This window comes from Agelaius phoeniceus, chromosome 3, assembly GCF_051311805.1.
Source record: "Agelaius phoeniceus isolate bAgePho1 chromosome 3, bAgePho1.hap1, whole genome shotgun sequence".
NCBI classification, from domain to species: Eukaryota; Metazoa; Chordata; class Aves; order Passeriformes; family Icteridae; genus Agelaius; species Agelaius phoeniceus.
Genome location: NC_135267.1, coordinates 107339734 through 107363089, shown reverse-complemented (window position 1 = coordinate 107363089; position 23356 = coordinate 107339734). Strand labels below are relative to the sequence as shown.

Sequence of the window (23356 nt, the reverse complement as noted above, 5' to 3'; positions counted from 1 at the left end):
GAGCAGCTGGGAACCCTGTGCATCCCTGGCGTGACTCACCAAGGTGACTGAGAACCATTACACTATGGAAATGAGGGTTTGTCAGCAGCATCCTTGGGAGGGTGGGGAGCAGAACAAAACATCTGAACTTCCTTGTCCCAGCTGAAACTTAAGGTCACAAACTCACTCTGGTAAGATGAATACACTGCATGGTAAGATGCTTGTCAGAGATGAAAAAAATCTGTATAATTGAAAGACATACATGCTTTTACAAAAAGCAAGATTGGATGAGTTATTAATAGCAAGATGAAGAAACAGAAGCTGTGGAAATTATATTAATTCTTGACACCATGTTACCAGAGCAGATGGTGCAGATGGTATCACTGTCCTACAGACCCACTAGCAGAGGAAAGCCTCAACTTTTAGAATGAGATTTGTTGGAAAAAGAAGGAGAAAAGCACACAGTAATGTTATGCAGTTGCCTCATTTAACACTGTCTGTGCAGAAAAGAGTCCCAAAATAAGGGGGTTTTGATGAAGCATTTGATAGAAAGGAAATGCTCAAGTTTTCTTAACATTGCTACCAACTGACAGGGCTTTCATATCACAAAGATGCCGTGGGTGTCATAAATCTAATAATGTACCAGTGTAATTTAGTGATTCTCAGACAAAAAGTAGATTAGTTTTAACTGAACTTCCAGCTGAATTTAGATCTTCTGGGTTTGTTTCCTTTTTTTTCTTTTGCCTTTAGAAAAACATAAAGTTTAAATTTCCAGTGTAAATCCAGCATCTTCATGCCAAAACCTGAATGGCAGCATCTTAAGTATCGAAATATTTGCATGAAGATAACATCATATATCAGAGATACTTTAGGTATTAAACAATCACACATCCCTTAATTCCTACAGATGCCTTCAATTCCACCTGCTAGAAGATGGGCTAGCCAGACTATTAATCTTGCATTGCAAAGCATACTTTTGCAATGGTGAAATACAAGGAACAAACCTGACCCAATGATTATAAATTGATTGTAAGCTGGATTAGTTATTTATGAGAGGGTAGGCACAAAAAGGAAAAGGATGTTAGTGAACATGACAAAACTGTTTCCTAATTTACACCATACCCTATCAGAAAATAGCTAAGGTTATGAAATATGTGTATATATACACATATATATATATACATGCACACAAATTCTCATTTTTGTGTATTTATTTCTCCTTAAAATCCCACTTGGAAACTGTAAATTATGGGACATTCAGTTCTTTACCTCTTTCTCCAAACTGAAAAATGAAACATTTATTCATGTTTGTACAGTATTATGTTTAAAATGAGCTTTGGCCCTAATTAAAGCTTTGAAGTACTATAAAAGAAAGAATGGCCAAATAACTATTTTTATCTTCTTGAAATGCTGCTAGAAATTCACATTAGGCCTTAAAACCCAGTGGAAAGAGGTGAATGAATCTGAACTACTTTTGTATATTAAATGTTGGCACAGATTTTCAGATCTGCTTTCTAGAAATGAGATCACAGTCAAGCGTAAAAAAATCCTCAAATAAAGAAAAAAGCCCTAACACTGAGTGCAAGTTAGGTGCTAAAGGGTAATCTCCTAACATGCCCTGCAGAGTGAATCACCCTGCAAGTGCTCTGTGCAGGCTCCATCTTGTTTTTTGGTCTAAGGCATAATCACAGAAGAAGGATTTCAAAAGGCAGGAATCCTGCCTGGCTGCTTAAGCAGCACTAATCACATGTTTGCTCCGGTTACTCACGTATGTCATCTCCATGAGGAACACTGGGGAGTTAGATAAACAGAGAATTGTTAGCACTGGCTGTCCATGTGACAGTCCTGTCACCAGCCTGGCCCTAGGAGCACTCAGAGCATGATAATCTGCCTTATCTTAAAAAAAAAGAGTGTAACTTTGCTGATTTTGTTATCTGCAAGCAGCAAGCAGGAAACTAATTTGCATGTTTCTCAATAATTCGCAGTCACATTGCTTAGAATAGGCTGACTATAAACACTGAAAAACAGGATGGGCTCAGAGAAAAGGCTTTTGGATCTGCCTTTAATAGTAGCCAGCTCCCACTCCAGTTATTAAAAAAAAGGACTTTATGTTCAAGTTGTCATTCTTCCATATTTTTTTACTATATGGAGGGAACACTTGCTATTTCATATTTATTTAGGTTCCTATGTGCTGGCAGTTTTATTAAGCTAAAAATAACACTTTTGAGAGAAAAATTAAAATACATATGACAGTAGAGATATTTTTGTTTTTATGGAATGCCCTAACATTCCCAACATTCCAGTTATTGGTGGCCAGTTACTTATGGAATCACAGAATGAATCACAGAATAGTTTGTGCTGGAAGGAACCTTACAGATCATTTCATTCCAATGCCTTGGACAGAGACATGGACGCCTTTCACTAGATCAGGTTGCTCCAAGCCCCACCCAGCCTGTCCTTGAACACTTCTAGTAATGGGCATCCACTGGACAACCTGTTCCAGAGCCTCACCACCCCCACAGGGCAGAATCTCTTCCTGAAATCTCATCTGACCCCACCCTCTGTCAGTTTGAAGCCATTCCCTCTTATCCTGTCCCTCCACACCCTTGTAAAAAATCCCTCTCAAGCTCTCTTGTAGCCACCTTGAGTTACTGGATGGCTACTTAAATCCTTCAACATTCAAGAGTAATTTTCTCAGATCCAACATTTATACCTAAAAAACAAAACTTCCTACTTCTTTTTATGTCCCAGTTGGTTTCTTGATGTATAACGAATGAGGTAAAGAAATTTTTAAAATTACCTTTTCCTGAACGTGCAGGAGAGACTGCTGCTGACAAAAACTGTTTTAATTTAAATAACACCCATGGTCAATTTTCTCCTTAAGATCTGGTAGGTGCAGATCTCTCTGTATCCTCTCTTGGCATCTCTCAGAGTTCATAAGGACACCCTGAATCAGGTACAGTTTGGGTATTTCTAGTAACTATCAGTGAGTGCTCCTTTGCACACATGGCCACTGTCCCTTAGAACACAAGAGAGTGTGTTCTAAGGGACAGAAGTTCTGATATCTGCAGTGTTATGGATACATATTATAATATTGCCTTTTTGCAAATATTAAAATGGATTTTATATGTGTGATGTTAAAGTAACTTTGTTATAAAGATATAGTTTTTATTTCTGTTGTTAATTAAGCTTAGACACAGTAGTGAAATAGCTGTGCTTGTGTTAAAATGCCTGCTGGGATGGGATAACATCCAATGAACACAGGATGAGGACCCAGCTATTGATATGCCAACTATCAGCATCTGCTGTCTGAAGACAGAGTGGACCAAGGCCCAAAGTGGAAGTGAAAAGAAGGAGCCAAAATCACAGCCAAGAAACATGCATGTTCTAAAAAGGCAGACCCAAGGAAGGGCCATGTAAAATAGCTCCCAGAAGATGTAAACTAGTTTATAAATACGCATAGGGCTCTATGAATATGCAACAGGCTGGTGTAAGGGATAAGGTATTTAAAGGGTGTCCCCAAAGGTGACAGTGTGCTCTTGGCTGAGTGCTATAATAACCTTTGCTCCAAGGTCCTTGTCTCCTGCTGTCCTTTATTAAACTTTTTACATTTTCACAGGAGAATGAACATGCTTTTCACAGCAGTGATGAGCTCCTCAGGTGTGGCAGCCTCCAGCACTTAGGTGAAAACCTTCTACCAGCTCCATACAATGCCCTGTACATCTGGTAGTGGGAAAGGACAGTGAATCCTGACCACTCTTCCACATCACACATTATGCTGAAAATGTCTATAATTTCTCCCCTTAGGCTCTTTTTTGGAGACAGATGACAGGCCTTTGTGACAGCTGGAGACAAGCAGCTCAGTAGTTCTTCACCCAGAAGCTGTCTGAGGTCTTTGATGATCCCTGTGGCTCTTCTCTTACACTTTCCAGTTTTGCTAAATATTTTTGATCAGACCTGCACAGGGTACTCAAGACAACAACAAACAGCAGCTTTATGCAGTAGTGTACTGAGGCTCTATGGTTGGCTTTCTGTGTACTTTCTAGTAATTTCTAGAGTTTGTTTTGCTTTCTGATCGTGGAACAGCAAGTTCCATGGATGCATGGATGTACCCCTTATAACTTCAAAATCTTGCTCCTCGGGGCTAATAGCTAGCTTGGTCTTAAAAAAAGGAAAGTACTTTTATTTCACATTGAAAGTCCCACAAACCCTGCAGAAACATGTCTGAAATGACACCGTTATGGTAAGAAATTAATTATTATGATTATTATAATTAAGAAGAGCATGGAATTAAAAATGGATTGAAAAGCCTTAAATCTTTTTATGAGGGATAAGCCTTGGAAGGTCAGCCACTGTTTTCATCAGCTTTAACCCTGTTCTCAGTGGAAGCTACCTGCAACAGCATTCTGGTATGACAGCATTGTATGCCCTCTCCACAGCCTCCACAGTTTTAAGAGGAGGAGTGTAGGCAGAAGACCATAAAGGACAGTTTTACCATCATGTATCCTTTCAAACACCACTCACATAACTTTTATTTGTATCCTCTTTGTTTTACCCTCTATCTGAAATCCTCTGAAAGTAGTAGAATGATTTCTCGGAAAGAGAGCTACTACTGCTTAGAGAGAGACCTTGGTAAAACTCAGACATGCCAGACACTTAAATGCACACAAGCAGAACAGTACTTTCAAAGTGAATTAGCTTGAAAATATAAATATGTTCAAGTGCTCTCTTGAATTAGAACCCTACAGGCAATTTGCAGCCTTGGCTCTTGCAGCTCACTGCACTTCTACTTCAAAACACTTTAGCTCCACACACAATAACAACAGAAGTTTTTAAATGTGATCTGCCCAGAGACAAACTCAACCTGTTCCTTTTATCTAAGATGAAGATGAGAAATGATAAAGATGTTTCATTCAGACCTTTCCTTGTCTCTCTCTTTAATATATCTAACTCAGAATTTTTCTGTTCTACTGTGATGAGAATGGAGCAAAAGAACAGAAAGGAGCAAGGAAAGAGGGTATCCACTCTGGATAAGAGGCTGTTTATACAGACCTTGGTGACAGAGCTCCAAAGAGCCACACCAACAAAGGAGCCACTCCTCAGTGCTGCCCTGGGGAGCCACCTCTCTCCATGGAGCACACAAACACAGCCCCTCTGTTACCTGCCCAGGATAAACTGCTGTGACTGCTCAGTTACACCAGCTAAGCCAGGCCTAAACACCCTGCTTTCCTTTGTCCAAGCTGCTCTCCAAAATCCATTTCCAAACGACTGAGACTCGCAAGGCTTTTAGGATGCTGTTTATCTGCAGCCCATTCTTGCATTGGGAATAGTCCTGATGCAGTTCATGGGACTGTTTATTGTGAAGGCAATTAAAATGAACCTAAATCCTTGCTCAATCAGTCAAGACAACTTTGAGTACAGCACAGATGAAGAGAATATCCTAGAAATCTCCATACATGGGCTCTCCGATAGATGGGATGAAGTTACTTAGAAAGATTTTTAATATTTGAACACAGAATCCTCTCTTAATACTTTTAATAAGAAGTTGGGTTGGTGTTTTTTTTTTTTAATTTTTTTTGAGTTTGTTTGTTTGTTTGTTTGTTTTTAAGAATGAATCTTCCAGTAAAAAAATTCAGCAAAAGCTACAGAATAAGGAACACCAGCCACAATCTTAGATGTCCTGAAAACAACTTGAAATGTTCTTAGACAAAATGGAATCTGGGAGAAAAAGAGAGAAAGCTTCCTTCAATACCTTAAAGGACTAGCAATGGTGACCACTTTCAGCATGAAATTCAGGTTAAATAATAATATATTGCAGTCACCAGATGGGTCACCTACACAAGGAAAGTAGGATCAATCTGTAAACCCTCTCTGAGTGGTGTCACTGACATAAATATTATTGCCAAATCAAACCACAATGACAAGATAAGAAGCAGATCACAAAGTTTGCATTAATTTTTCTTCTGAAATGAAGACTTTAAATAAAAAAACTAAATTAAATATAGTATTTTTTCTGTAAGTTTTATGGAAGAACATAGTTTACATTGGAGATAAAAATGTAATTTTTTTAGGTTGCTGGATTAAAAAAAAGAAATTTTTTATAGACTTCTCCATTCTGGGAAGCTTTCTTTTTTTTTTTTTTTTAATACTCCCAAGAAAGATAAAGCCTGAAGAGAAACCTCCCCTTACATTTCTCTGGTTTGAAACGGGTTTTTTTTTTTTTTTTTTGAAATGTAAGATGATTGTACCCTAAGGAATGCAAGGCTTTGTGTTGAAGGTAACACTGCATGCAGTCTACAAACTAACAAAGCAGACAATCATAACAGATAAAACCAAAAATGTCAAATGGAACCTCCCTGAATTTATTTGCTAATGGCAAACTAGAAATTTCTGTTTTGTGCCAGTAGTATCTCATAAAACATTCCAATACATTCTTAGAACATGGGATTAAAAACATTATGCAAAAGATCATTTAACTAATCTAAAACCTCTGTGTGTGGTAACTGATACAAATCTGTGATGCAGTTGAATTTGCCCCAGAAAAATTGTAGAAATCTCAATGTGTGTTTCCATCATTAAAAATCCCAGGCCAGTAGATGACACACTTGGTTTAGCTTTTCCAAAAATCAATAGTAACTTTCCTTTTGAAAAAAAAAACTCATGTGAGAACAAATAAAACACAGCATTTCTTCTAATTGTGAAACAAGTAATTGCTGATGTGATTAAAGTTCTCTATATCCAATTCTTTTAAGATATCTGTGAGAAGAAGAGTTTAGTTACAGGACCTTTGGTGGCCATCTTGCTGTTTACTCACCCATCTCTTGCCTGGTACTGCAGACTCCTGTCCCATATTTTTCTAACTCTATGGTCACAGTTTTCAAAGCATTAACATCTGTTTCTGCAAAGCCGAGGTAGTTATAAGAACCCATATTGATTACATTCTTGATAGTCCTTCCTGTAAACCTGTAATTAAAGCAAATTTTGAACAACAGTGCAATTTTCCTTCCAATCCCAAATGAAAAGAAAAAAATCCCCAAATTTTCCCACCAAATTTTGTTCCAGTGTCAAATTCTTACTTGTGAATTGACAATCCTCATATTCTAACAGTCCAAAAGTTTTTCTAGCCTTCCTCTTTTCCTAAGTAGTTCTTCAAGGTCAGAGTGCTTTCTAGAAGCCACACTGTAGATGGCAATAAACTGGTGTGGGATCACTGGCTGCTTTTATGGATTTAAATAAACAAACAAACCTACGACTTTACTTAAGGAACAACTTAGAGACATTAATTTTTCAAGCAAATTGTCAACTGCTTTCATTAAGTCACCAGTCTTCTCACACACACAGAGAACTTAAACTTGACGAAAATATGGGAAACACTATGATACATTCTCAATAAGCTCAAATGTAGCCGACCTACACATTGTCTACGCTGTGAATTCCCATAGCTGTGTAATTCAGCTGCATTACACCAAAACTTTCAATCTGCTTAAAACCCACTGCCAAAGAATCACAATGAAAGCAAGAAGCCACATTCATGCAGTGCAAAAAATTATGATATAAAACCTAAACAAGGGACAAAACTAATTTTGTTGTAATATTCACAGTCAAGGTCTATTGTTATAAATGGTGTGTGAGGAGTCTTGTGCTGACACAGCCAAATCCATTTGCAACTGAGTTGGAAATCTATGCTGAATTTCCAAACAAATACTCAGATGAAAAGGGTCAGATTGTCAGCATGGTGCTGACTGCAGAAAGAAACATGCTGGTGGATATTAGACAAGGATCTGGACACAACTTTGTGTGCTTTGCAGAGGTGTCAGGAGTATGCTCACGAGGCTGAGAGCAGCAGAGTGTAAGATGACTCACCTAAATGTCCAGTTGTAATCATCTGTAACACGTTCCATGAGGTCAAACTGTGGCCCAGGGACACTGCAAATGGGACGGTTCCAATTATCCCGTATTCTCAAATAGAGGTTCCTGGTGTAAAAGTTCTCAAAATCTTGATAAAGTGGCACAAAATCCTGGTTTGAAAACATGCACAGGGTTATGTTGCTGTGAAAATATCTCCTTCTGTACCTAAGTCATTCCTATTAACAAGGAAAAACTGATTCGTCAATAAACAGAGAGTCATAGCAGCCACAGGGTCCTGTGTCACTTATAACTCCAAACAGCAATAGTGAATACTTACTATATTCCTTTTAAAACACAATGTTGTATTTCTTAGAGGGTAGAGTATTTTGTTTCTGTTTAAAGATTTGGGGATTTTTGGTTGGTCAGTTGTTTGTTTGGTTTTTTTTAGATAAACAAGTTGGTCTAACTCTCTCTATATATACTGAAAGTTGGAAATGGAAAAAAAAATCAAGATTCTTTCACTTGAAGAAACCAATTGCTTCAAACTGAGCATTTTTCTATGTGTGGATCAGGTTGCAGAAAAGTAGGATAAACAACACACTACATTTCATGAAATGCTGGATACATAAGACAAAAGTTAGTCCAATATATGTGATTTGGGCCTAGGGTGGAGATCCACTTAAGACAATTTTTTTGGTTGAGAATGAATGAATGTCCATGGATTTTACTTGGAAATTAAATTTAAATGCAGCTTTTTCTTTATATGAAGCAGCAACACATATCCATGTTGAGCACTGCATACAATAAACAGATAAAATAACATGGCACGCAGTTAACATATGTGGGAAAATTAAATAAACATGTAATCCATAGTGAAGGACAAAAAATTTAACTGGCACAACTGGAATTAACAAATGGCCAGATCATGAAGTGAATTGAAAGTGATATTTCAAAATCTAAAACAGGAAACAATTTCAGGAGTTTTATTTACAAGAGAAACAGTAAAACTCCTCATGTTTTTCCTTCATTATGCCAGGTGTTACCATAAATGATGAATCAAACTGCACAGAGAAGGAGGAGGAACAAAAAATTTTAAGCAAAGTTGGAAGGCAGTTGGTCTTGCTAAAATGCAAGTTTCACTTGGAACTGTATGGGGTGAAAAAATGTTGGGAGTTACAAGAATTCAATTATAACAAAATTAGAACTTACTCACAGGAAAGACAGCATAAGATAGCCAGATGGGACAAAGGAAAATTTGGGTTTGAAGAGATTTGGAAAGATGATATATTAAACAATAAGGCATTTATGAATTTTCTTTTTCTATGGATTGACTTAATAAACTGAGATTCTGTTTTGCTGAGAGTATTATGGCACTCTTAGAATGAGGTGAACATGTCCCTGGGTAAAAATGATGATTTTACATAAAAGTAGGTACATAATCATACACATGCATACAACTCCACTGGCAGGGTGTGTCACTCCTCTCACCCCTGTGCAATGCTCTGTAAAATGAAAGTTGTCTGCCTTGTAACTCTCACAAATTGCTGTAATCACTTGCAACCAGAGGAAAACCCAGCTGTGGATACAGAATGACTTTTTCATACATACTTTTTGTTGTTCTCTCTCCGCAGCAATGTTACGCTTTTCTAGTCCCCAGGCTCTCATAAAATCTCGCAGGTAGCCAAATATCGTTCCCACTGCAAACCCCACGAAAGTAAAAACTGCAACATACATTGGTGCCTGTTCAAAGTGCTCAATAAATGTTTTTTTGTAGAGGGTTCCGTTTGATACTCCATTCTTCTGAAAAAACAGAAGAGAAATTTCTGATTAATACATTTAATCTCATCAAAGCTTTGACCTTGGGGCAAACCTTTTTCTGTGCTAAGGAGAGACATTTAGACCTCACACTATAGATCAGCTAAAGAGGAGGACCTTTAACACTGCAGTTGCCACTGACCACTACAAGTATCTTCCATTTTCCCTCCTCTCATGTCCTCAGCTGCAGGTGTCTTCAACACCACTCCCTTGTCTATTTTGAAACATATGAAACTTATGAAAGATTGGCTGTGTATTATTGTGCAATTGGACAATTATTTCAAAGGTGATTAAATGGAAACCACAATACTCTGTCTTGCAAGAGAGCGCTATAAAAAGGGAAGGGCAGCATTAAAAGCTCACCTACACTATTCCTGACTGCTTCTGGAAGTCTTGAGTAACCAACCCATTGCAGCAACTAACCTATATAAAACAAATCCTGCCTAAACCAGGGCAGCTTTGCTGTGATGTTCTCCAGACCTGAGAGAGTATCCAAAGCAGTTATGATCCCTGCCTTCTGCTTCTGTTCTGATTTCACAAATGCTTTTAATCCTATTTTCAGTAACATCTCCCCTAATTCTAAGGCTACTTAAGACAAAATAGAGAAGAGGAAAAGTAAAGAAAAAAACCTAAGAAGAAACACAGACAGCCTTGCTGGTTGGAATCAGTGATCCCATTGTGAGCAAATTCTAGAAATTTACAAGTGTGTGGACAAAATATTTTGTCATTAAAATATATCAAGATTTAATTTTTCAAATTAAAGAAGCTAAGTTTTTCAGTTGCCATATTCAATAGGCCCATTAGACTGTTCTTTGGAAGAGTGGTAACTCCCTTATTTCTGCAAAACATGGTAACCTTTACAGTTACTGTCTAGTAACAGCCAATCTGCTAATCCAAAATTAACAAAACACAATCCAGAAAAAAATAGTGCCCTCTTAAGAAAAGCCAAAACCAACCAAACAAATACCCATGACATATATTTTGACATATTATAAAGCAAAACTGCCAGCATATGAAGAAATACCATTAATACATTTCTGCCTGTGGGAAGGAATGTAATTCAATCTAAAAATGTAGATTACCTTGTTATGTAATGTAGCGAGCTGAAATAGAATATTCATATCAAGAACAATTGCCAATTCACTATACTTGTACGGACAGAATATTATTGACCTTCATATTGCATTAAAATGTCTTTACCCTCACAGGATTTAGATTTCTGTTGTAACTTGCTGGTCCAATCACTGGATTCCCCAATGGTTTTGGAGGAGAAAAAGAAAGTAAAATAATAACAATAATAAAAAAAGCATTGTTGGGCACAAGAGAAAAATAGAAAGGCTGTTAAGGAAACTTAAAAAAGAAAAAAAAATGCTGGCTGGGCTGAACAGAAACATATTTAGACTTTGGAAACACTTACTGCCCTGCAAGGGAAAAGGAATGCAGGACTGGCTCTCACCATGTGAGGGAACACCTTTGAAGAAATAATACACATGCAATCCTACCTCAAGCTAATTGCTCTTTTAGGGCAACCTATTTACCATGAAAAACATTTTATGAGTATGAGTTAAATACACGGTGAAGTCAAATTTCACATGAGTCACAACAGCTGTGTGCACATAGTGATGAGATAAAGCAAATATTTCAGAAAGGATTAAGCTCAGTCCTATTACTTTACATTTGCCATGGGCTAAAAGCATGTTTATGGTCATCTGTGGAAATTCAAGTGGCATTGTAGTTTGATGTTCTTGAATCAATTGGCATCAAGCTATGATGATGTGATAATGCACCTGAGCCCGGAGGAGAGAGTTATGATGTTTCTGTTCATTGATTTTATTAAGAAATACTTCATTGCTGTAAACCTTATTGGTGAAGGGACAGGAAGGCTCCTATCAGACTTCTGCACTGTAACATCCTTCTTCCACAATAAAACTGTGCTGTTGTGGAACTCTCATTTCAGCAGGTGCCATTTGATGCAGTCAGTGTGACACAGTATTTAACCAGGTAACCACTGTCACTGTCCTGAACACAAACAGCTGGAAGGAACAAGCACAGATAGCAGTGAAGTATGAAGAGTGTGCAGCCAGATCTGACCCACATTCTTCGGACCATGAAGGACAAAACCCAAGAGTCTTCAAACAGTTGGTATAAGGTTGGGAGAACAAATTCAGAAAACACAGTGATACCTTGTCTAAAAATAAAGTGAGGAAAACAAAGAGTATTTAAACCAACCCTAGAGTCCCACAAATACCTAAAGAGAGAGCCTCAAGAAAGAATAATCAAAACAAGTGGATTTGCTGCTTCTGGAGAGTGGGAGAGTGGTAGTGGGGATGTTTTTGTGCAGCATTTCTGATCCAAGCATGGGGTACATGAGTGACTGAGTGAATATCATGTGGATGTTCAATTTCAGCCAGTCTAAATTGGCTGAATTGGTCAGTGAAGCAATGGCTGTCATTTTGCACTACATTACTGTTGACTTTTTCTATGTTATCATAAAGTTTTATCTCAGAGGAAGGAGGTGGATTTGTAGACTGTGCTTTAGAACAGCAGCTATACAGTGAAGGGAGATGCAATTCAACTGCTGCTGGCACTGAAATCAAATACAGCAGATTTCCTACAAATGCCTGAAACCATTCAGAGATCATTAGTCACACCATTACACAGCAGCTGCTCTGCTGAATTATGTCTTATTACCTGTAATAACACCAGCAGTAGACAGAACATTTTCTACTCCATACCTTAAACTGTAGCAATTGGTTGGGCAAAGATTCTAAAAAACATATAAATCCTTCCAACTTTAGCAATTGGTGGCTTTGAGGTTTTATGACTCTAAGATTGTCTTATCACCTTGTAACAGTCATCAGGGGATAACTATGAATGTGTTCACCATTTTTGAACCTCAAAATATTGGGGAGATAAATTGTGACTTTTGATAATTAATTTCATCTGTAAAAATGTGTTTCCTTTTTTATAATGAAATTACCTGACAGTATCATGACAGTTTACTTTGACTGCTGTGCTTTCCTACTCAGTCAATTACACAACTCATAATTTTCTATACTTTAGTAAATTCTGCCTCTCCATTTGTCTCTTCCCAACCTAGAAAAATCCTAATCTATATAATTCTAGTCCAGTCTCCGTGTCCTTACATGGATATAAACTCCAAAAAATAAATAAAAAAGTTCTATATTTTCATGCTCAACTTTCTCTTCACTCTACAAAAATCAATAAAACCTTTTCCAGATGGAGAGGATGAGAATTAAAATTGCATACCCCACTTGAGGGCACAGTAGGGATTTATACATCTGCAAATGATGCTTTGTCTTCTTTTCTGTTGCTTTTTAAAGACTGTTAACATTCTATTTGCCTCCTTGCCACAGTTTACAGTTTCACCTCTTATGATTACATATATCCTTCCTCAGTTGCAAAAAGACCAAATTTATAGAACACTGCTGTTTGCGCATTTTGGGGACCATTTTCCCTTCCAAATTAATTATTTGGTTTTTATTTAGACACCTGCAATTTTTTTCTGATCTTTTGTCAACATTATACAAACTACCAACAAGAAACTTCTCCAGTGTTTGTTGTTCAGACCTATTTTTTCATCAACCTGAAGAATTCTGTACTGTCAACACATATTGTCATCTATTTCTCCTCACCCCTTTTTCCACACCACTAATGAAAATATGAGAACACATGTCCAAAGAGTGATCCCTGGGGGACTCCATTCCCTGCATTTCCCTCGTTAGCTTTTCAAAAATTGTTTATTTGTAACCCCTAATTTCTCAAAAAATTGCAAAAAGGGCAACATAAACAGCAGCCCAGAGTTACTCAGCAACTTCATCGTTGTCTTCCTTTAAAAATCTTGAGTAAATACCTCTTGTGGATACACTAATCCACAATTTACTGGCTTGCTTTAAAAAATTCTGCTGGCATCTCAAATTAAAATAGTTTCCCAGTGGCCTGCCACAAAGTTCATTTACCTTCTAGGCACAAATGCAACATAAAGACACTCAACACAGAGAGGCAATGGGTGAAATTCAGAGAGAATGGATGTTTTACCAAGGAGTTTTACAAGTCTAGGATTTCATCAGCTTCTTGGAAACCAACAGTGCAATCAGGATATGCAACTTCTGTGTGCTGATCCTCCTGATCCTCTGCTTAGCTGGTTTTCAGTGAGATACTGCAGCAAGAGAATTCCTTGCAGCAAGATTTTGATGCCAAGGAAATCCACGGGAGTGATGGCAAAGCAGCAAAGTCAGCTTTAAGTGCAATACCTCTTAGATTCCCATATTCCCATTAGCTGTAGGATTTCAAAACTCTCCCCTAATGAAGAACCCCTTCCAAAATGCCTTCAGTTTTTCAAATGGAGAAATCAACTCTCACAACAAATCTCAGAGTGCTATTAGAAAGGACATCAGTATAAAATACTGAATATAAGGGACACACTTAAAATTTCAATTTTAATTGAAATAGTTTGCTCTAACAATAATGTAAGCTCATCTTGAAGTCTATTAAACTTACTTCTGGCAACAACTTTACAAGTAATAGTTACAATATACATTTTATATATTTTCATTAGCAAAGAAAAAAATGATAGCTATGCAATAGCATGAATAATACTTAAATATTTGTTCACACTACTGTTAAAATTAGGAGATAATTTTTCATTGCATTCAGGTCCTGCAGCCCTTGGAATTGTGCTGATTGGCATGAGCCAAATTTGCATCAAGGGGAGAATGAAGAATTGAACAGCACAGAGTGCCACAGTACCAAACCTGTGTGCTGGCCATGAGTAACTCCCCAGCCAAGAGGCAGCCATGTATGCTGGGTGAGTGGAGCTGGATCAAGGAAACTGAGCCCCAAAACCCCATGTTTTCATGCAAATCTGTCCTACAGAGACACAAGCTCTAATTAAATATTCTCCTGCTATTACATCCACTTCCAATATTGCAGCAGTAGGTGCAGATAGGTATATCCCTGAAATAAAACTACTGCAAGAACAATAAAGTCTTTGTCTTTAAATCAAAGTTCCCTGCCAGGAATAAAATCTGATCCAGAGGTGGATGTAACTTTATGCATATTTCTGGATCAGATTTTATCAAGTTTTTTTATACAATCTATTAAAAAACAATGCAAGCTGACTGATCTCCATAATGCTTCCCATACAGATATGCATATGAAGAGAGAGGTGTTGAAAACTGTGAACCCAGTGAGAGCCATGTTTGCTCAATATCTGACAGACCTACAAGATGAGAGTGAAATCTTCAGCAAATTAGGACACTGTGCTCCTACAGCAAAAAAACAAACAAACAACCTATGGGAGGATAGACATAACTGCTAATGCAACATCTGATTGCTTGCAGACAGTTTGGTTCTAAATAGATGTTTCCCCCCCAGCATTTGAAGAGCATCTGGGACAGGACCCTAAATGTAGATGATTTTAGATGTCCTAGGATGTGTGAGACAGCCACATGGGGAAGAATATAAATATCTCCATAAATAATGACATAAATGAGTGACAGGATCTACAGAGGCCTGTAATCTTCTGGAGCACTACAGGATTCCATTTCAGCCAAAGAAAGGCATGGTCCAGCTGAATCCCACTTAGCTCTTGCCACTGGACAGTCACAATTTTAAGGGTCTGGTGTGCAAATCTCTCTCCTACTAGATCATTGTCACCAGAGAGCTGGGTCCCAAAGAATAAAACTGTCAGGTTCTTTGCAAACTCACCATGTTGACTCTCACAATTACTACATTTTCCCAAAATCACTTAGGAATCCATTAGACACTGGAGGAATCTGGGTGATTGTGTGCAGTTCCCAGGAGAAAAAAAAGGAAATTGAAATTATGAAAGCAGAAGTTCCCTGTAATGAATATACTACTGACACAAATTTAGATTACTTCATAAATCTGCCCACTTACTGGCAGTGATATCCTTCACTTTAAATGAATGATTTCTTTTCTGTAACAACACATTTCAGATCTTATAGGCTCAAGTTTCTAAACCATAAACCAAAAATAGCTGTGCGGGGAATTCATAGATTACTGAACTATAAAAACAAGATTTAAATTAAAAGTAGTTGTGAAACTTAAAAGTTTCTAACTTAGAAATTAACTTATAAATGCTAAAATGAAGGTCACTGCCTCTTGCAATGTGAGAAAAGCCACAAGAAAGTGGCTACAACACAAACTACAAGTAGCAACCAAGCCAAAAAAAGCTTTGGTTGTTATTAGTGTGCCTGCAGAATCCTTGTTTAGACTGATTGATTTCTACTGTAGTTTCAAGAAAAAAATATACACCTGGTAGTAATACAATCAATAAAGACTAAGAGTAAAATCTCCAAGAGAGTCCAGAAGGTTTAGGAAATATAGGACACCTTTAAAATAACTTAGGAAACCAGGTACTCTTGAACTTGCAGAGATTTAGGGTTTAACAATTCAGAAACTCTAAGAAGTTCACTCCCTGTAAACAGCTATTAAATGCTGCTTGTTCTGCTGTCTGAGGTTTGTTAGAAGGATGGATCTTCACCACACTTTTCACAAGCATCAGGCTTTTCATTTGTTAATGAACTGTCATCTAATTGCTGACTAAAAACTTGCAGCATTTCTTCAAGACAGCACACTAGAGGCAAACACCACAAAGGTATGAAAAGACAGGATCTTCGCCTTCCAGACTTGCCTAATCTTTTCAGCTGAACACAAATTAAACTACAACATATTAATCTTGCAGCAACTCTTTCAGCATCAAATACAAAAGTCTTGCAATGTTGACTACGACATTAATACTATGAAAATACAGATGTGAATGACAAACACTTTAGACTATACTGTGAACTGCTGTTATGTAATGAGGATAAAAATACTCATTTGGTATAATTTTCAGGCTAACACTTTACTCTGATTCTTTTGATTGCAATATAGGAGGTTGGGAGGATGCAGAAGACTTTTTCATAAATAACATTCAGGAAGAACATTCAACAGTGGCAAGGGTTCCAAACAAGAAGAAATATGAACTCAGAAAGTACACATTTTATCTTAGTTTTGTAAGATTTTATTAAGATATTTATATTAATTGTCTTATATGATATATCAGAAATTCTACCACTGCAAACATTATTACAGGCAGCATGCACTCCACCATCAATGAATGTTTAATTTCACCTATTAGGAAACTACCTTCTGTGTGCAATTTTTGCAAAACCTACAGAAACCATCAGCAGGTGTTTTCATCTTGCATGAATTTAGTCCAGCAGGCAGAACTGCACATTGCAGAATGTCCACAGTGCTTGTCAAAGGAAAAGCCACCTGTAACTCTTTATAGCACAGAAGCTTAGACTGATGCACACAGACTCAGGACAAAACCCAGTTGCAAACCATGAAAATGCAATCTGGTGAAGGGGAGAAAAATCATAGAAAACACTATTCTGAACTTCAAGGTTCATAAACTGCAATGTAAACCATATCAGCTACACCCCAATACCAAATAACTAAGGCACTTGGATATAACAGTACACAGGGGATAAAAAAAAATGCACAGCAAACTCTTTTCCCAATGGCTTTACATTTGTACATTCAAGCAATAGTAAGAAACACTAGAAAGAAAAAGTAACATGATTGTCTTATACAGCTGTTATTCTCCTATTACTCCCAGAAACTTCAAAGTGACTCAATGTAAATAGGAAGGCATGAGGGCAAAGATGGAGCTTAATAATTTTAAATTATTACAGACAAAACAATGAAGTTCACTACCCAGAGAAATACTTACAGACACTAAAAGGTATTTCCTAACCTCACAGCAATTACAGAGCAGAAAGTCAGGCCTGTGGAATCAGAGAGAAGTGGATGAAACACCTGGGTTACAGCAATCCCCACACAGTTGGTGGTGTCAAGTTGCAGTGTTTGCTATGATTTCCAAGGCTAAGGGTAAGTTACAGCAGTTACACTGCTTAGCTGCATCAGAATATTTCCTGATCATCCAAATCCTATGGCTTTGGCTTTAAAAATACACAAACAAACAAGATTATAATGATGAAGTGGTATCACTTCAAAGGCTGCCAGTTTCTGCGCATGACTGGTGATGATCTGCTATCAGAAGTGACCTAGCATTTAGAAATTAATCCTATGGATATCACATACATTTTTGATATGAAACTGTTTATTGGGATGAAGACTGTAATAGTGTAAAGATTCTCAAGACATGCTAACCAGCTTGCTAGTGATTTTGCCCAGTGTGGATTCTGAGTTAATACCCACATGATGCAATCCACCAACTCCTACAAATTTCCTACATAGTGACTTTGACCAGAAAATGTTTTAGTTAGCTATCAGATTCCTCTTCATGCAAAATTCCCTTGTGGAGAAAATGCTTCATCTTCTGCTGTAACTAGCATAATGAACCCTCATTGGATCCCTGACCTTTCCCCATTATATGGCACAAGAGCTTCAAACAGGGCCAGGATTTTGCATAGATTTAATAATAAGTTTAACACACATTCCCTATCAGAATGGAAGTGGCCATGGATGCTGGATCATGCCAAATAAACATACAGAACCAGTCTCAGGCCATTCTTAGCTCCTAAGAGTATAGCACCAGTTTGGATAAAGACTTCTGGAAGGCACAATAACCTTGTTAAAGGAGGACAAATGTATTCACACTTCTTACCTGAAAGCTGCATATCATCAGGATAATTTGCACATTATTTTCCTGATTCTGAGAGTTATGCACAAGTAAAGCTGAAACTGTGTGCCTTACAAGACATTCCTATGATTGCAAGGAGTACGATAGCATATTTCAAAAATGTGATGAAAGAGAAAGTCATTGCCAATCTTGTTAATGCAATCAGTTTAGCTGGATTTATGCTATCTCCTCCAAGGTAATTAACTACTTTGAAATGATATTTAAATACAAATATCTTGACATACCACAGATGGAGAGGAGCGAGAGAGAGAGAGAGATAAGAAATTCCATAGCAAAAATCCCCAACAGAGAAAGCAGAATTTCTCATGAACAGCTGAGAAAGAGGCAATCAAATTTGTGCTGCTAGCTTGACAGACAGGGGGATTAAAAACTCAGTAGGAGGATGACCATCTGGGTAGGCAAGGACCACCTCTGAGTTGGGATAAGAATTCAGCATCAAAAGAGAGCCCTAGGGTGAAAAAAGACTCAGAATAAATTCAGTTAAGGCATAGCACATAGGTTTGTAGGACAGAAGATTTCAAGGAAGGTGAAGACAATACCCATCCTTATGAACATGTCAGGAAAATTAATAGCTTGACACCTTCAAACACAATAAAAGATGTTTTAAGCAAGAAGACAAAAACTCATTTAGCCAATCATTAGGCAACTTGGTAGCAGTGACCATGGCTAATTAAAGCCAGTTGTCCTACACCAAAGCCAGCATCACAACCGGTACATGTGATCAAATCTCTGCACCATTTAATTTAACAACACAATGAAGGCTGTCAACCCACCTATCATCAAAGTGTCCTCAGACAACCCCAGTCTAGAGTAACTCAGATTCACCAGCTTGTTCCCTAATGTAGAAAAGCTACATAGTTTAACCAGTGACAGCCAATTACCTTTTTTTTTTTTTTCACCTAAAAATCTACAGAAGCAGTAACATCCTGCTCTAGCTATTTTTTTTTTTTAACTATCAGGAAAAGTGGTTAAGTAGTGCCCACACCTACACCTATGAGAAACTCACAACTGGATGCCTCCAGGTACAGCAGTTCTGCAAGAGGCTCTCTCCTCTTCCCACCAACTTCAATTTCTGCCTGATACTACTGGAAAAGATGATCTTGGCCTATATGACTTCTTAATTGCTATTTAATTGTTATATTAATTAACTATTATTAAATTGACTAATTCAATCAGAGTTCAAAAAATTTCATTTTACTTCAATTGCTTGAAGATCAATTTTAAAAATCTAGAAATAAATTGATGCTTTTTTTTAAGTGCATTATACACTGAAATGCTCTTTCTAAGTTGTTCCAGCAATTATCTAAGTCATAACACTGAACATGAGACCTGATGACTTTCACTCCTCTGAACCTTCTGTGCCTATCCAGGTTTGCAGAAATGCTCTCCTCAGATTTTACAGCAGCCTAGATACAGACAAAAAGGGAATTCCTCACCCCACCAGGTACCGATTTTCACCAGTGGATCAATGCCTACCTAGAGGTAAACACCTAGAGTCTGTGGTTCTTGGCTGAAAAGACAAGGGTTAGGAAAAAGAAGCACATGAGAAGTTCAAGAGACAAAAATCAGGTACAAGATTACTGAGGTAAAGGGGTGACTGAAGTGTTTTGATGTTTCAGCAAAGGAAGACACCTTTTCACATGCATAGCAAAAAAGTTGAAAATTAGTGTTTGAACATTCTTAACCTTTTTTTTTTTTAAAGAAAGCAATGGCCTTCTCCCTCATGTTACCTCTCTATCTGCAAGTACCCATCTACTAAAGCTTTTGAGCTCACAGAGTAATGTCAATTAAATCTGATTAGACCTTCAAGATATCAACTCTTCTAAAAGCTTCAGGAAAATGTGATCTTGACAGTGCAAAGGGATCCAAATCCCTGAACTGAAGGACAGACAGCAATAACTTGGCTCTTTAGCCATTCTTGGAGTGAATTACACAAGCACAATTGTAATAACCCATGAACCAGCATCTCTTTAGGTCTGAACAAGGTTCAGCACATTCTGCCTCTTGCCCCTCTGGAAAGAAAGGATGTGGTAGGCAAGCTGGGATGTTCCAGGGTGGTGGAAGATGCTGGATATGTAACAACATGAAATCACTGCTTGTGGGGAAAAAATGCTTACAGGCATTTCACAAGTCTTTCTCTTACCTCCATTATTATTTCCTCCCATACTGCCATGGGGCAAATTGGAAGGCAATACTCAAAACATGGCTGCACTTTGGAAGTAACTTCAGGAGACATTAATGGTGTATTACCTCAAAATTTTCATTTATACCGATAATAAAATGGTAGAAATCAAGGGACTTAGGAAAAGCAGGAAATGGAACGGCAGAATCACAGATTTCAGGAGAGCATAACTGTACCCAGAAGTAGCAAGTATTGCTATAGGAAGCAACATTAAAAGTGAAAGGAGTTAGAGAAAAAACAGCCATCTCTTAAGAAAATCATGTTAAGGTCAGAAGGACAAACCACTCTAGAGCTACTAAGCAGTACAAATGCAGGTCTCAGCTGAAGTGTCCATCCAGCTTTTTGAGAAAGAAGAGGTGAACCAGATGGAGAGGACTGGGAAAAGAAGCATAAAGTCTGGTCAAGTGAGTTATGAGGAAAGAGTGAACAAATCTGAATTGTCTGGTTTAAAGAGAAGAGAAAACCCTAATGACTGCAGCCTAAGAGTCTTCAAACCTGTAAAAGATAACTGCAAAAGAAAGACAATAATCTGTGCTCTGTTAAGCATCAATATGCTTAAATTACACCCAAAGTGATCTAAATCAGATATTAGAAAGAACTTTGTACTGATAATATCAGTTAAATCTGGATCTAGAGCAATGGAGGTGTTTAAGGTGGTTATAAACCTCTAATAGGGACATTTTATGTGAAGTCAAAGCTGATATTGTCTATCAGAAGACAGAAGAAAGCAGTGCTGTCAGTCTTAACAAAACCCCAAAACACAGTGACACATCTTATGAGGTAGGAGGCTCCAGAAAAGCCTTCAAGATATTCCAGTAGAAAACCAGCCCCGGATAAAAGTGATTTGCAGAAATAGACTAGATAACATCTCAAAATTCTTTTAAGCCTCATGTCCTATTTTCCTACTTACCTCACGTTCCTAAAGCTCACTATGACATGAAACGTGGAACAGAAATGACTGAGAACTGCAAAAACAGCTGGTACATATTTTCAGAGGGTAAAATGTAAGCAGATAGAAAGAACCTCTGATTCAGACATGCTGGAAGAAGGAAACAGGTGTACAGACTTTCTGCTTAAAATTAAATTTATCAATCAAATTTGGGAAGTACAGAGATACAGCAACAATAGTTGGCAAAGCAAAGACTGGCAGGGTCATCCAGAAGGATCTAGAAGCTCTGATCAAGAACACACTCTCCTGAGCTACCAGATATGTTTCAAGAGCAACAGAAGATGCCTAGACACCAATCTGATTTCTTGTCAACACAATCCAAAAGGAAGGCTCATGTAAATGGAATGTGGTTTTAAAGCCCAATAAAATGTAAAGATTTTAAAATACTAGTAAAGGAGTCTCTTACTTCTGAAAGAGAGAAGTTACTGCTGAAACTTATACATGATAAGCAAATTAACACTAAAAGTTCACACAGAAGATAAAGAAACTTTTTTTCCAGAAGACTTCATGTTTTACCTCTACCTTCCACATCAGAAAAAAACCCAAACCAAACAACCCAAAATACAAACCTGAGCATAAGAGAAATGTTGTGCCCTTCTATAATGACTGCTACAAATGTATTTCTGCAAAGAGGCAAATAATGAGCAATGACAAAAGGTCCCAGTTTTCTCTCCAACAACTTTAGTTTGTCCAGGAACTCCCCTGAGAGATGAACTACATACTTACAGCCTACCATCCAGCAAAGAAAAATATAATTTACTTGTGAAAAATGTCCACATATGCAAAATGATCCCAGTATCCTGTTCCATGGTAGAAATCAGTTAATAAGAATGAATAAAGTTGAGCTACAATAGGGAAAAAAAAAAACAACCCAACAAACTACCTGACATGACAGAAACTCTCAGCAAAATCTGTTCAAGGAGACACTCCTGTAGGGAAGTATTTAGAGATTTCAGACATAATGCTTTACAGTGAATTCTGAAACAATATTAGTATACTCTGATAACTCCCGAGTTTTTGTTCTTTCCCAGTCTATGGGGAAAGCTGGGCACTTCTCTCATACTCAATATGAAATTAATAATAATTAAGAAATTGTAAGTGCCCATCCTGACAGCTGCCTTATGGACCAATGGAATAACATCAGCCAGTGCAAAAAATATCAGTTGATACAAAATCAAGAATGGCAAGCAGGACATGCAGAACAACCATCATAATTCAAGAATATCCTCCTCTGAGGACCAAATTCATACTAGATAGTATTGTCTCTTTTTCCATCCCTCTTTTTTCTTTATTTTCATGGATCAAAGCTAATCTCTTAATGCTGCTGGAAGATAGCAAATACAGTAAAATACTATTTGCACTTTCTACACCATAATTTTTTGTCTGCATTCTGCTTAGAAGGAAGACAGTGGAAGCCCTTGAACAAAACTCAGGTAGAGCTGCCCCCCCAGCAGGTGATGAGGCAAATCCACAGCCCCATTGGGGAATGCAGCTAAAGGCAGTCTGAGCTCCCAAAAAAGCATGGCTTGGTACTCAGGAAGCACAGCTGGGGGCACCAGAACAAGGCCCTAGAGAAACTTTGAAAAATGATGAACCTTGCTTCCAGAAAACCAGTTCCAGAGCCTAATCCCTGAAGTGCTCTATGAGCTGTAGCTTTAGGTCAAGAGAGAAGTGAATGAAAGGTTTCCACTTTTGGATGAAGGCAGTTCAGACTAAGCCCAGTGCTCAGTACAGCCAATCCACGGGGCTGTTGTGTAAAAATGATACAGAAATGTCCAGTGAAATGCAAAGGCTTCCCCAAGAGACCTCAAAAGGTACCAGCAAAAAGTCATGCCAAATTTGGAAGAGCCAGACAAAAGCATCCCAAGAGATGACATCACTTCAT

The 23356-nt window shown here is 37.7% G+C and overlaps 1 protein-coding gene across 1 annotated transcript in view; it reads right to left on the bottom strand.

The window, feature by feature from the left end:
- Window positions 1-23356, bottom strand: part of SPTLC3 (serine palmitoyltransferase long chain base subunit 3) — a 148701-nt gene that overhangs the window by 41516 nt on the left and 83829 nt on the right. Inside the window, exons 9-11 of the mRNA XM_054630083.2 lie at window positions 9436-9627; window positions 7843-7997; window positions 6794-6942 (exon numbers count right to left, since the gene is read on the bottom strand). Of these exons, the coding sequence (XP_054486058.1) occupies window positions 6794-6942; window positions 7843-7997; window positions 9436-9627 (496 nt within the window). The remainder of the gene's footprint in view (window positions 1-6793; window positions 6943-7842; window positions 7998-9435; window positions 9628-23356) is intronic.